This window comes from Megalops cyprinoides, chromosome 4, assembly GCF_013368585.1.
Source record: "Megalops cyprinoides isolate fMegCyp1 chromosome 4, fMegCyp1.pri, whole genome shotgun sequence".
NCBI lineage: Eukaryota > Metazoa > Chordata > Actinopteri > Elopiformes > Megalopidae > Megalops > Megalops cyprinoides.
Window position 1 is genome coordinate 37,835,615 of NC_050586.1, and position 13,453 is coordinate 37,849,067.

At 44.1% G+C, this 13,453-nt stretch overlaps 1 protein-coding gene across 4 annotated transcripts in view; it reads right to left on the bottom strand.

Moving 5' to 3' along the window:
* Positions 1-1,320: 1,320 nt before the first annotated feature.
* LOC118776296 (rho guanine nucleotide exchange factor 28-like) overlaps positions 1,321-13,453 on the bottom strand; it is a 69,419-nt gene continuing 57,286 nt past the window's right edge. For all 4 annotated transcript variants that reach the window (XM_036526517.1, XM_036526516.1, XM_036526519.1 and 1 more), the window contains 11 exons: positions 13,198-13,446; positions 13,030-13,106; positions 12,501-12,679; positions 12,002-12,093; positions 11,420-11,602; positions 10,927-11,067; positions 10,379-10,512; positions 9,017-9,064; positions 7,592-8,080; positions 4,824-5,136; positions 1,321-1,765 (listed from right to left, as the gene is read on the bottom strand). In XM_036526517.1, the coding sequence (XP_036382410.1) occupies positions 1,581-1,765; positions 4,824-5,136; positions 7,592-8,080; positions 9,017-9,064; positions 10,379-10,512; positions 10,927-11,067; positions 11,420-11,602; positions 12,002-12,093; positions 12,501-12,679; positions 13,030-13,106; positions 13,198-13,446 (2,090 nt within the window). In that variant the 3' untranslated portion in view covers positions 1,321-1,580. The remainder of the gene's footprint in view (positions 1,766-4,823; positions 5,137-7,591; positions 8,081-9,016; positions 9,065-10,378; positions 10,513-10,926; positions 11,068-11,419; positions 11,603-12,001; positions 12,094-12,500; positions 12,680-13,029; positions 13,107-13,197; positions 13,447-13,453) is intronic.

Below are 13,453 nucleotides of genomic sequence, written 5' to 3' on the forward strand. Positions count from 1 at the left end.
AATCACCAAACAAACCTACCAATCTCCAAACAAACAATCTTCATAATCCATCGCAAAATCAAATTCAATCCAGAATAAATCATTTGGGAACTCTCGAACACCAATCATGAGTCATCCAGCAACAGCCTAACAATGAATAGTCACTCTGTTAGGAGATCTGCAAATTCGCTTTTCAAATGTAGTCACCGGACCGATACAGTTTTAACTATAAAAGACAGATGTTCTTTTAGGTTTTGCTATTACATCTTTGTATTAATTAAATTCTTATAATTATCTTGGACCAGGCTGGAAGCATGTCCAGCACTCAGCCTTTGAGTACCATTGCCTTAGAAGACAACAGGATTAGAGATGATCAGAGATGATCTCATCACAGGCAAACGTGGCTGTATACAGAAGACCCTGACCATTCTCAACAGGTACGTAACAGTGATACCCACAAATTTGGAATTCCACAAACACTGTTCATAACCCCCCCCCCCCCCCCACACACACACACACACACACAAAAGCACATCAAGTATAAAAGTACTGTTACAATCCATTAATCAAGTCATCAATCAGTACTTTTAAGTAATAATGCTACATTGTGTAGTGTATTCAATATGCAGTATGTAATACGTAAATAAATGTAGTGTGGTAGTGTGCAACTGCAGCCCAGGATCGGGGAGTGAAGCTGGAAACACGGAGCACTCCCTAGTGCGAATGCACAAAACCCTGAATCGCAAATCCTCCAGTGGTGGGGGTCTCCTGTATACTGAAACAGTGTAGGAGGTTACTGAGAGACCTGGTTCTGTCAAAGGGAGGTGCCAGCATTCAGGCAAAGCATAAATCTTCCAGCTCGACGTCTGAGACAACTGAGACACACGTACACATGATGGACACAGAAAGCAAAGATGCTGGGGAGTGGTGACTGAGGTGACACTCAGGCGAATGACTTAGTGACAGAGAGGGCAGGCTGGAGCCCCAGTATTCTTCCTTTTCACTGACGAGGCACAAAGTGACTTAGGTGAAATCATATCGATTAAAGAAGCTGCTTGGAGTACAAAGGCACAATGGTCAAACTGGAAAAAAAAAATTAAAATAATTTATCATGTGGCTCCTGTGTTTCTCCATCATAAAAGCATTTTCTCATTTCAAGAAGAAATATCTTTGCAAGGAGAAAACCAATTAAATAAAACGTGAGAGCCACACAAGAGCAGACATGGTATTTTCTTTAGGTAAAACATATTAAGATCAGAAATGTGTGATCAGAAAGGAAATTATTTTTAGCATTTACATCCTTAAAAAGAGTGCTACCTTTTATACAGAACTTAAGGCACATGTTTCCAGTACAAAGCAATTACATGAAATACACAGTTAAATTACACATGCATGTGCTTTGACAAGTTAAGTACTAATGTCAAGTTTTCACAAATATATATGTTTCTAATACATTCTTAAATATACTGTACATGCGCATATTTACAGACACACACAAACAGGCAAGGTAGTCCGTTGACAGAGCTGTCGACTTCCACAGTAAAGCTGAAATTGAGAACAGTTTGCAGTCTGGGACCCCATGCGTCCTCCTCGGTTGGACCTCAGAGGTACACGATGTTCTCCTCACCCCTGTCCTCCCCGTTCTCCGCTTCCAGGGGGAGGTACGCCTGAGGGGTTAGGAGGGGGCTGGTGGCGGAGGGCGATGTGAACCACTGATAAGCCCCCCCCACCCCCGTCGCCTCTTCCGCTGATGACCTCTCGTTGTTGTAGCTGCGCGTGTCAAAGTCTGCAAGGGAATGAAAACAATCATCACCATCACTGCCACAATTTATTTGTCTTTAATTCGCGTGACCTCAATCCACACTATTTGCAGAAATGTATGTGGATATTGCTGAAACATATCCTTACTGTCTGACTGCTGCCGCTAAAGATTAAATGAAATATTCACTGGGTGGGGGATGGATCGCAATGGTGGGGGAATTTGCTGGAGCAATCTCAGGAAGCTTGTCTGGGGTGGGGTTGGGGGTAATATCGGCAGCATTTCACCTGGATTCGATCCTGCAGCCAGTCAATCCCACATCCAATGGATTTCTCTTGATTTACTGTGAGGACCCATTTTAAGTCCCAGGGCAGCGCTAAGCAAATCAATCTGAGTGTGTTCAAAGTGGACAGGAGACCAGACCCGCAGACAGAAACCAGTGGCATCTGGCCATCAGCTTCCAATTCTCGACACAGATGTCCCAGCTATCAATCAGAGACTGGATGAATATAATTAATCTAACACATGTATTAACTTGTGATAACACATTTTTTCATCCAGATTGAATTGCCAATCACATAGCTCTTCCTACCACTTATGTGCAGTGCATGGAATTTCAAATGTGACTAATGACTGGCCTCTCTAGGGGCCGCCGGTGTCTACTCAAGCAGGTGCCCAATTACAGGAGATCCGAGTCTTGGGCTGATTAATCAGTGCTACTGACATGGCTGGTACTCTTAAATGCACATGATGAGCTAATACTCCTCTAATAAGAGGCTATTTACCTTAAAAAAATGAGTATATATGTCTTTATTTTTATAGGATGGGCAACCACATTCAAAGTTAAAGTAAGTCAGATCTGTAATACTGAAATGTGCACAAGATGATTTTTCAGATGGACACAATCACACTTATTAAAAATGGACTGTGTGGAGAAATTTCTACAAGGTGAAGTCATCATTTGAGATTAGAGCATCAGCTGACAGACATATTGTTAAGATAGCTAATGTATTCTATCCTGCCCACAGGTCTGGTCTCTCCAATATCTCACTGCTGTAAAGCATAATGACCTGTAATTCAGTTTCATCAGTCTTGTATAGAAGCCCCTAAATTATGTTAGCTGCACCACATCTCTCATTGTAAACATGCTGAGTGAGTTTCAACTAGCAGGGATCAAACTTTGAACAAAGTGATGTACTTTTGCCTGTGAACACTGCCAAGACTGCATTTCCTCATTGAAACTCACCGTGGATGTGTCTGTGTGAAAAATCACTTACCATTTCATTAGTTTACCTTACAGCCAGGCTGTTGTTTCAGTTTTGATAAATGATAGAAAATACTGAAGTATTCATATGAAGCACAGGCAATACAGAACATGTGACACCAGTAATTAATATCCTTGTTTTTATCTTCCTGTTATTGTTATCAGATGTTTAAATATCAATGATTAAGGTGAAGACTGAATGAAATTTACCAGTTCATCTGCATCATTTCAATACTGTAAACATAAAGTATTTTTGGTCTGAATGTATGCACCACAAGATCAAAAACTTTACTACCTTCATTAAAAGATAGTATGTTAAAAAAATATAAAACATGACAATGTGTGGCATATTATACCATATAATATTAAAACAATATTTCTGGATTCTCAAAATGCTTTTTGTGCCTTCCTTTGTTGTCCGTCAGAATTAAATGCATGTGCATCTACTGAAAGTCAATTTATCAATAGAAAACAGAGACACATCTCAGACTTGTAACTTGTCCGCAAGTCGAACCCTGTCACTTGGAACTGAGTTATGAGTTCAAAGAATGACACAAAGTAATTGAAGACATTGACAAAATGTGTTGAAACATGTGCAATTGCTTTCTTTTCCAGATGGTTGTTAGGTTCGATAATGGTTTGGAGTGAGTGAACATTTAAGCCCAACTTTCTATTGAATGCAAAAAGTCCTTTTTCACAATTTGTCAATTTGTCAGCCCATATACGCACGCACACACAAAACTGAATAATAAAGATCAAACAAAGATCAAACACATAGAAACAAAGAGTGGAACTGCTGCTGGTTCAGAACCATGGAGGCAAGTAATATGAAATATGCCACATATGCATTATTCACAAGACAATACGCTGAAAAAAAATGAAAGATTTACTGTGCAGTGTACGCTGTGCAAGGGGAAAAGCTTTTGCCGCTTGAATATTCATTGGAGAATATGACATACTTTTGATGGCAGATATCTTCATAAATCTCACTGCATCATTCAAATTGATTTTTCTTATCATTATTCTAGAATACATTCATCCCAGGAGCCTTAAAGTTTGTTTTCTATTTGTTGCCCAAAAACCCAACTACCACAGCAGACGAACATCAAATGCTCATTTATGGAATACAGCACAGTATTTCTACATCCCTCACCATGCAGTAACAAGTTGCACTGTAATGAGTTTTGTAAAGATTTTCAGATCAATGTTCCAATCAGTCAGCTACGCGCCCTGCCGGTGATTTGTGCGATTCTGTCTGGCCGGCCGCTCGATAAATAGAGAGGGATTGATTTCAAGGCGAGTGGGAAGACAGCTATTTTGTCAAGAGACACTGATTAACTGGGAAAGAAGGACAGGCAAGGTCTCAAAGAGAACTGTGGCAAGCGACCTGACTGCCAGCAATAATTAATGAGATTAGGTTTGTGTGTTTACATCTTTCTCATTTGTATTTAATAAACATTGTGTTTAGGTGGTAGTGCCAGTGTGTATTATGGAATTTAATGAATGATTACTAAAGAACACTTGTGTCAGTTTAAAGCGTTCTCTAATTTTCTAATTTCCCTAATTACTACCTAAAGTAATCAATTATCCTTAATTAATCTAATCAGCCAGTACATTTTGGACTTCCTTGGCCCTTAGCCTAAAGGGTGCTGGGAACCTGAGATGGGGCAGCCACGAATGGTTTAAGAGCCAGGAGTGATGTATCAGTTTCATCAATTAGGATTTGGGTGTGACAAAAGCACCCAGAAGCACTTGGCCAGGAAGTGAACCTGGCTGTCCTTCCCAACGGTCACCAAGTGTAAGAGGCGCGGCTGTTCTCACCGTGGTCCGTGTGCTCCCTCCCTTGGCCCACCGCAGTCCCGCAAACGAACTCCGGTAAAGGGTTCATGGCGGTCCCTGTCCTGTGGTTGTTCTGATGATGGTGGGAGGCGTCCGTCCCCTGATTGGCCTGCTGGCTGTTGGTGCAGGCGATGAGGGCGTTGAGGCTGTTCTGGGCGCTGGCCGCACCGTGATGTCCAAGCAGCTGGTGGAGGTGATGGTTGTTCAGGGAAGTCTGGAGGCCCTGGAAGTTCCCCTCGTTCATGAACGCCAAGCGGTCCGAGTCCAAACTCCCAGACCTTCCGTGACTCGGATCCTGGGGACAACAGAGAAGCAGCGTGTACAGTAACACCATGGAAGTTCAAAAGGTGGGTGTGTCACATGACCAGACACTACCAACGGCTAGAGCTTCAGAAGCAGACAAAAAACCCCCATGGGAACAATGCTCTGGTCTTTCACTGGACTAGGTAAATGCTTTTAGTCATAATAATCCATTTCTGCATTTAGAAAAGATTTTATGTAAATAATAACAGTATTTAAGTATTGTGTTGATAGTGTTCCAGTATGTATTTCAACATTAACTTGTTTTCAATCAAATTTTGGTGCTTGTAAAACCTTTTCCAGCTTCATGGCAGAGTTAAGCTGGTGCTCTCTTAGTTAGGACCCAACTGACAGTCTCTGCTTCACTCCACTGCACCTCTCTACTGTCAAAACCTCTACATTACAGGTGAGCTGCAATTTAGTTGGCGACCAGTTGTCACAGCAACTTCCCCGCTTGGCCTAGAAAGCAACTCCACTACAGAGACATTTCCATTTAGACATGTAGCAGACGCTGTTATCCAGAGCCACTTAAACAGTCTATGTAGTAAAACAGATGAAGCAGCAGTGTAGGTAACTATTCTAACTGTAATGTCACTCTAGAGCACAATCAACATACTGTTATGCATAAATGCAATAGGAACAATACAAAATAAGCTTAAGTAGGTGGTGAGAAATGGGCCGGTTATAAGGATGTTGTGGAGAATCAACAGCTCCACATCGCTGACACGATGTTCTCAGTGAGAGACAGCTTGCAGTCCGGTGTCACACCGAGGCTCTTGGCTGCCTGAGATGCAGATGCTGTCTCAGCAAGGGGCCAAATATAATTCAATTATTTAAAACGCTGCGCAGAAGCAATGAAACGGCTCGTGTTAAGTTAAACTCAACCGAACAGCGCAGAGCGGAGTGCAACTTTTCAAACTTTGCGTCAATGTGAATAATTATAAAGTATTTTCAGGGCAATCAGGGAATTGATTTTACCCTCAGCCAGTGCTGCTGGTGTAATTATTTTGTCAGCGCTGCATTTCAGATGGCGAAATTACCATCAATCATTGACTTGTTTATTAGTAAGGGAGCTGCTCGAAATTAAGACTGATGATTTTTAAATTGCTCTCATATTATCCTGAGCCATGCACCGAGATTTTAATTAAGCTAGCCTCCGAGCAGCACGCTCCCTCTACCGCCACAATGCCTCTTCGGGGGATACGGAACTCTGAAACCAGCTCATTTACAGTGCACTCACACCGACGGATTGTCTGAATCTGAATTTAATATGGCGCTTTCAATAAGATCATTGAATGTTTGCACCTGCCTCATACTTCAAGTCATCTCAGAAACAAAAGCATTCTCTTTGCCTGCGTATATGGGGGAAGCCTAACCAATGAGGACGTACTGAACTTCCCTGTATATATAATATATACAGAACGAGGCCTCTGAATTGGAATCTAGTAATTCAATGTCAATTGCTTTCCTGAATTAATTTTTTTAATTGGGACTTGAAATGAAATTGTCCATATTTAACACTGTGGGGACATCATAAGGGAAGAATTTTTTTCCTGTTGGATTTTCCTTGCTTGTGTCATTTTGATCCTTGCAGTGTCCACACTGGGGCACAAGTGCACCTTGTCCAGGTGGTGTAGGTGGTGCAACTTGGAATTTATAGTAATAATGTTGACACTAATCCTAAAACACATTTAACTTTTCCTTTACTAAAACCAGGACATTGCAAGTTAGCAGTGCTGTATAACTTTATTGCTTTACCGCATTTCCCCGCAACACAACTGCGAACAAAGTTACAGACTGACACAGGGAGCCATTCTCTGCATTCCTCTCTGACACTTTTATTTCGTGATGTGAGAGGATGGGGGAATTTTAAACAGCCTACGCTCTGAGATCGTTACCTGGGTATTTTGGCAACACAGCGGTGCATATAAATCAGAGAGCTCCCTCGCCGCGACGGTGGCGGCTTACGAGCTGCCTCGCTCCAGCAACCAAATTACATTTGGCAGACAGGCCTTAAATATGCCAACGGCTTCACACTTTCAACTTATCCGGGCTTTTAGAAGTTCGGATTGATCACCAGCGAGTTTTGTGGAAAACGTGGGTAGAGCCCCTTAGGAGACGAGATAAGGTCAGCTACAGGACGTAAAAAAATCGAAAGCAGATAGGATATGACAGGGAGTTTGGGGAGAAGAGGAGCAAACGTGCCCCCCCCCTACCCCTGCTGAGGTGGGACACCCGAGCGTGCTGTCAAAATCCACACCCCTACTCCACCCCCCTCCCGCCAGCTGTGCAGACCCAGCTGCGTGTGTCTGCTACCTGCTGGCCATCCAGGGTTAGGGTTAGGGTTAGGGGTGGGTCAAAATCCACATCCCCCTCTACCTCCCCACCCCTCTACCCCGCCCTCCCCCCCGGCTGCGCAGACGCAGAGCCCCACTGCGCGTGTGCGCTACCTGCTGCTCGTCCAGGGGGATGACCATGACGGGCAGGCTGCTCTGCCGGCTGTGCCGCCAGCTCTGCAGCAGCCTCTGCTGGGTCTCCAGCCGCTGGCGCTCCCGCTCCACCAGCCGCTGGCCCTCGCGCAGCCGCTCCAGGCTCTGCTGGTACTCGCGCAGCTGGCCGTCTAGCTCCTCACGCTCGCGCCGCAGCCGCTGCGCCTCCAGCCGGCACTCGCGCTCGCGCCGCTCCAGCCGGCCCTCCAGCTCCCCCTGCTGGCGCTGCCGGGCGTCGCACTCGCGCTCCCAGCGCTGCTGCTCCTGCCGCAGCTGGCCCTGCAGCCGCTGCACGCCCGCCAGCTCCTCGCGCCGCCGCTCCAGGTTGCGCTGCTTCTCCTGCTCCTGCAAGGCGCTGCCGCGGGGGCACGGCGGGCGCGGCAGCCGCTCGCTCTCCTGGAGGAGCAGCTTCTGCACCTCGTAGCAGCTGTCCTGGATGGTCACTGCCGCCTTTGGAAACACAGGGGACATGTTCAATCACTCTCAAAGCAAGCATCGGCTACAAGGTAGCCTCTGATCACAGTAACGCATACTACAAGTACCCACACCTACACTGCACAGAGCAAACATATCAAGGATATATGCTAATGCAAGGTGGTTCTGATTATTCTGCACGGTTTTTCAGCGGAATTACACAGTACAATGCAACACAGGATAGTAAGTTTGTAGGTAATTAGCAACAATTAGATAGCATTACTGAAATATAGATCATAAATGTACGGGAGCAGTGCAGCCCTGCTTTGTTTACACGGAGCAATTAAATGAGGAAACCCCCCGTCAATGCAACACTCCCTGGCCCTGCCAATGCAACAATAAAATAATGGAACCTATTTATCCAGCCCGTTTATTTAAATAATTAAATAGTTCACGAGCTTCAACAAGCAATAATCATGTCAGCAAGTACTCTTGTACAGAATGCAATCAGTGAGTATTTCATGGAGATTTACTCTTCATCTTGAATGCAGATGAGGCTTGAGATGACTGGGAACACACACACACACACACACACACACACACACACACACGCACATGCGCATACACATATGGAACCAGTGATGATGTAAAGTTCTGGGATCTTTCTTTTTGTGACACACCCTCCATCTCAACCACCCCAGTTTATAAAGCAGAGGGCTAAACACATGCTAGGTCAAAAAGTCTCAGTTACTTACTCTCAGGACAAAGACCCTCCACAACTAGTAACTGCTTACTCACTGCCACAATATACTCCATTTTTGTTTACTGATGTCAAAAATGTTGGAGGTCTATAGGGGTACATCAAAGTCAAATTATTTCTTCCTATTCAGAACAATGTAACTTTTGCAAGCAGTCATGATAAACAAGTGAGATTCTTCCCAGCTACGAGTAAGCTCAGAGGTATGTTCTCACCTGTAGACTGTAGAGTAGCTGGGTCAGGCTCTGCACACTGTGAGCCACCTGTTAATGGAGGTAATGAATGAAGTCACAGACTCATTATACAGGCTGCCTTTATAAATGGGCAGAAGCACAGGCTGGTGCTGACATCAGCCTCATCAAAAGTGACTCCGGTGATCCGGAGTCAAGTGCCTAATGAAATGTATAATAAGATAACCCAGATAATAGTCTGATGTGTGTGTGTGTGTATGTGACTGAGAGAGAGAGAGAGAGAGAGAGAGAGAGAGAAAGAGACAGATATATGGAAACAATGAGAGAGTGTCTGTAACACGTAAATGCACTTGGACTCATGAAAATAACAAAATGGAAAACGTTCTGTAGGTTCAGAGTAATGCCTTGGACTGATTTTAATGTCTACCTTAAGAACTTCCACAGAATCAACTTCTTTGTGCCATGAGTAGAGCCAAGTTTTAAGCGCTGAATTCTATTTTGTGTTTTGACCACCACCTTGTGGACTCCTGCAGCACTCGCATTTGAGATCATTAGTATTCGGCCATCTTGACTAAGCATTGCATTTCCTGATTACAACAACAAAGGCCATCTCTGTATGGTATTCTATAGTAACTATTTTGTAAAGTAAAATAATTCGGACAAAAGCATCCTAATGTCTCACCAACAAAAAACTCCTAATGGCCCCTTCCCACATGCTTTAACAGATCGTGTAATGACGGATTAAGTTGTGCTGGATTCTATTTCCGCCTTTTTAAATTCACTTAAGGAGTTCTTGCATTTAGAATTCTCTGTGCTTATGGAACTTCAGAGAAACACAGCCCTCACTTGATGTTCTGTTATGGATCTTGGAGTGGGGACAACTGAATGAATAATCATTTGTGCATAGATCTGGGTGCCTTTGCTTTTTGTCTTCGCAATAAACCTCTTTGTTTGGTAAGTGCTGTGCTTAATCTTCTTGACATTTCGAGTTCAAATCGATGGGGGCCAAGGGCTCCCACAGTTCTTTCCACATGGATCTTATTTGCACGCTAATAAATCAAGCCTGATTAGTGTTTTAAAAGGGTCCCACAGTGCCCTGACATTAAGAAATGTATTTAGTTAAACCACGGTAGGGAGGATTTTTCAAAAATCCCTTTTTCAGGCTTCTTAAAGATGACTAGGGTAAACTAACTGAGACCATTAATTAGGAAAACTGAAAGATGTTTCTACCTAAAACTGCTCAATTTTCTGGACACATTTCCTCACACGTTCACATGCATGAGGAACTGTAACAACAATGAAGAGGACATTCACGTGAAATCACTCAGGATATGAACAAATGGCACGAGAGAATATCAATGTTTGAAAATACAGGGTATTCTGTACCTTCAAGTTAATACTGTTGACGTCTCCTCTTTTGAGTTCAGTGAGAGCCTGTAAAATGAAGGCCTCAGTGCACTCCACCTCTCTGGTCTCACAGTCCGACACTGAGCTAGAACTCTGGGTGTTCAGACAGTCAGCTAAAAGAAAAATAAAAACATTAGCATTGGGAGTGGTCTAATCAAAGACAGCAGGATGTAAATCAACATCTCGTCCATTCAAGCACCAGCATTACAAAATGGCAGGTTAAGAAAGGAAGGCCACTATATGTGTTTTTGTACAAAAACAAATAGTAACTGAAGCATAAACGATCAGTATACATTTAGAGTCTGAGGGGTATTTTGTGAAAGACTGTATGAAGAATAATTAAATCATTACAGTAATTAGTGGAAAAAATGAAGTTTAATATATTGTTTCAACCATTTCAACCACCAGCCAAAAACAAACAGAGGTTCCATAGTTATTATGAATAATGTTTGCTATTAACAACCATACAGCAATAGTACTGTGTGAAGAGAGGTGTGTTGAGTGGAGCTGAACAGGGGCTCACTCACATTCAGTGGGGGACTCCTGGATACTGCTGAAGCTGCTGTGATTGGACAGCTTTACAGGGGAGCTGGGCTCTGCTAGACTCTCCTGCGACATGTTGGGGGAGGAGCCAAACAGGGAGGTTAACGTGGTGGTCAGCGTCTCCACTGCCGAAAAAGAGAGAGCGTAGGCGATATGCTGTTAGCCTCCTGACATTAAAAGAAAACACATCAAAAAGAAGAAACTGCTCTTTGCTGCCTCCCCCTGCTTGACTGTGAAGCAGAAATGTATGTAGGCAAGTGAAAGTTGTTCAAGCAGAGAGTAAAACACCTCATTCAAACTGAAATAAACCATGTACAATGCAAAAAACAGTTTTATTGGTTAATTGGTTTTCCATAAGTGAATTATTAATTGGCCTCATGATAGAATTAAGTTTTTACAGGAAATGCCTGTCATGTGCCCCTTCTCAGAGACAGGAAGTGTGAAAGGGAATGGGTCAGAGGTGCCGGGTGCCCTCACCCTCTCTGAGAGCACTGTTGAGCAATGCCGTGGCCTGGGGCACATCCTCTGAGTCCGGCCGGACGAGCAGGTGGGCGACGGGGAGAGCCTCCTCGTTCACACTCACCCCCGTGAGCTCAGCGTAGATCTTCAGCTTCTCCTCCAGGCCCGTGCAGATCTGCTGGTCCTGCAAGTTCAGCGTCTCTGACAACACCATTCCCAAACACACGGTCACAAGGGAGCACGTTACAGATGGAAACGCATACACAAATGAATGTGTGAAAAGGCAGCATGGACTTTGAGGAAATAAATAAATAAAAATAAGCACCCTTACAGTACAATTTTCATTTAGGTATATCAAGCTAAACACTAATGACAGTAAATCTGGCCAAAAGTTAAGTATTTGAAATAATAGCCAACGCCAGGGAAAGTACTTGGTTGAACAGTAAAAGTAAATTGAAAAGTAAATTGACTTGACCAGTTTGACGTTATTTCTTTTTTAATCTAATCAATCACTTCACTGGGGTTTTGTTTGCCCACAGAGTGGGCCTAGGTGCCTCTCAAACAGAGAGGGCCTGTTCGTATCTCCTCTCTCTCACTCACCCTGCAGCCTTTGGATCTTGTGGGCCCGAGCTTCAGCAGCTCGCCTGTCCTCCTCAGACTCACTGGTTCGCTCCTCCTCTTCCTCTGGACAGCTGAAGGAGTGATGAATATTCAGGGACATGGACAGAATCAAAGGCATGGCAAAACAAGTGAGGCTGTACGAAGCAATACACGAGCACAGGAAAACAAACTGACTGGTGTGTTTTGATTCATATTCCTCTTTGGTGACGCTTTGTTTAGTATATTCATGAAAGCACAACAAAGTATCAACTGGCTTGAATACAATCAAACTGACCTTAGTGAAGAAGTCATTTTGGAGGAGAAAAAAGGAACGCACAATGTAAATCAAAGCAAAACGTGGGTTACTAATTTTTAATTAGCGGATAGGCCATAGTTACAGGACAGCCACTGCATGGAATCTTAGCTGCAACACTCAGAATTCCATCAAATGAGGGAGTCCGCGACCCTCGCTCCTGTCCAATGAGCAGTCTCGCCTCACCTCTCCACTGCCTCTCGGATCAGCCTCATCCAACTGTTGCGCTCCTCCTTGGAGGCCATGTGGACCTCGTACATCTCCGGGCCTGCCGCAGACGCGCTGATCAGGAACATCCCTCGCTCCTCATTGGCCACTTCCCTCACAATCAGCTTCTGCAGGGAGATCACCGGGGGCTTCTGGTCCTGATGATAACATCAAACAGTCATTTACAGAGCGTCTGATGTGGCAGAGGGAACACTTCCTCTTTAAAGGAAACCTGAAATGGTGATCAATGCTGGCAATGTTAGTAAATATGGTTACAGGATTTTGAAGCTTGCAGATGTTTGCTCTGCTTATCATTAGCTTGTTGTGTGTTTGCTACAATCATATTCATATTTTGCAAGCCTCAACATTATTTTGTGTTATCTATAACTTCCATTAACGTTTAGTCATTTTCCAGCTTTATCAAGAGGAAAATACAAGGCACAAAGGTACATAACAGCATATGATAAGAGCACAGGAACAATAATACATCCAGACAAAAAAAACTTACCACAGCAGCAAAGACGTATTTTTGATCTTTTTCTTGTAGAAATATCAGAGCATCAGTGAGGAGGAGAGCTAGGATATCTGCTCAAGGAGAGAGGAGTGGCAAGGTCAGGGTAAGGCCAGAGCAACTGAATTCAGAATAATTGATCGTCTACTGTCAGCCGGTGCTGACCTTTGAGTCTTCCTGTGGCTGTCTTCCAGAACACCAGGCCTTCATGCTTCAGTGTCCTGGCCTGCAGGTCCTGCTTCCGGAAGGTGTGCCCGTTCTTCAGCTTGGTGAAGCTCTTGTTCTCCATGCGGTTGAGGATTTCTAGAAGCTTCTGCTCCTTCTCGTACTCGTTGACCTTCAGGTCCACAGCTGCGATCACATCCCGGATCAGAGCCAGGGCCCTGGTGAGGTCGGTGTGCTCCTCCGTGCCTCCTGAGGG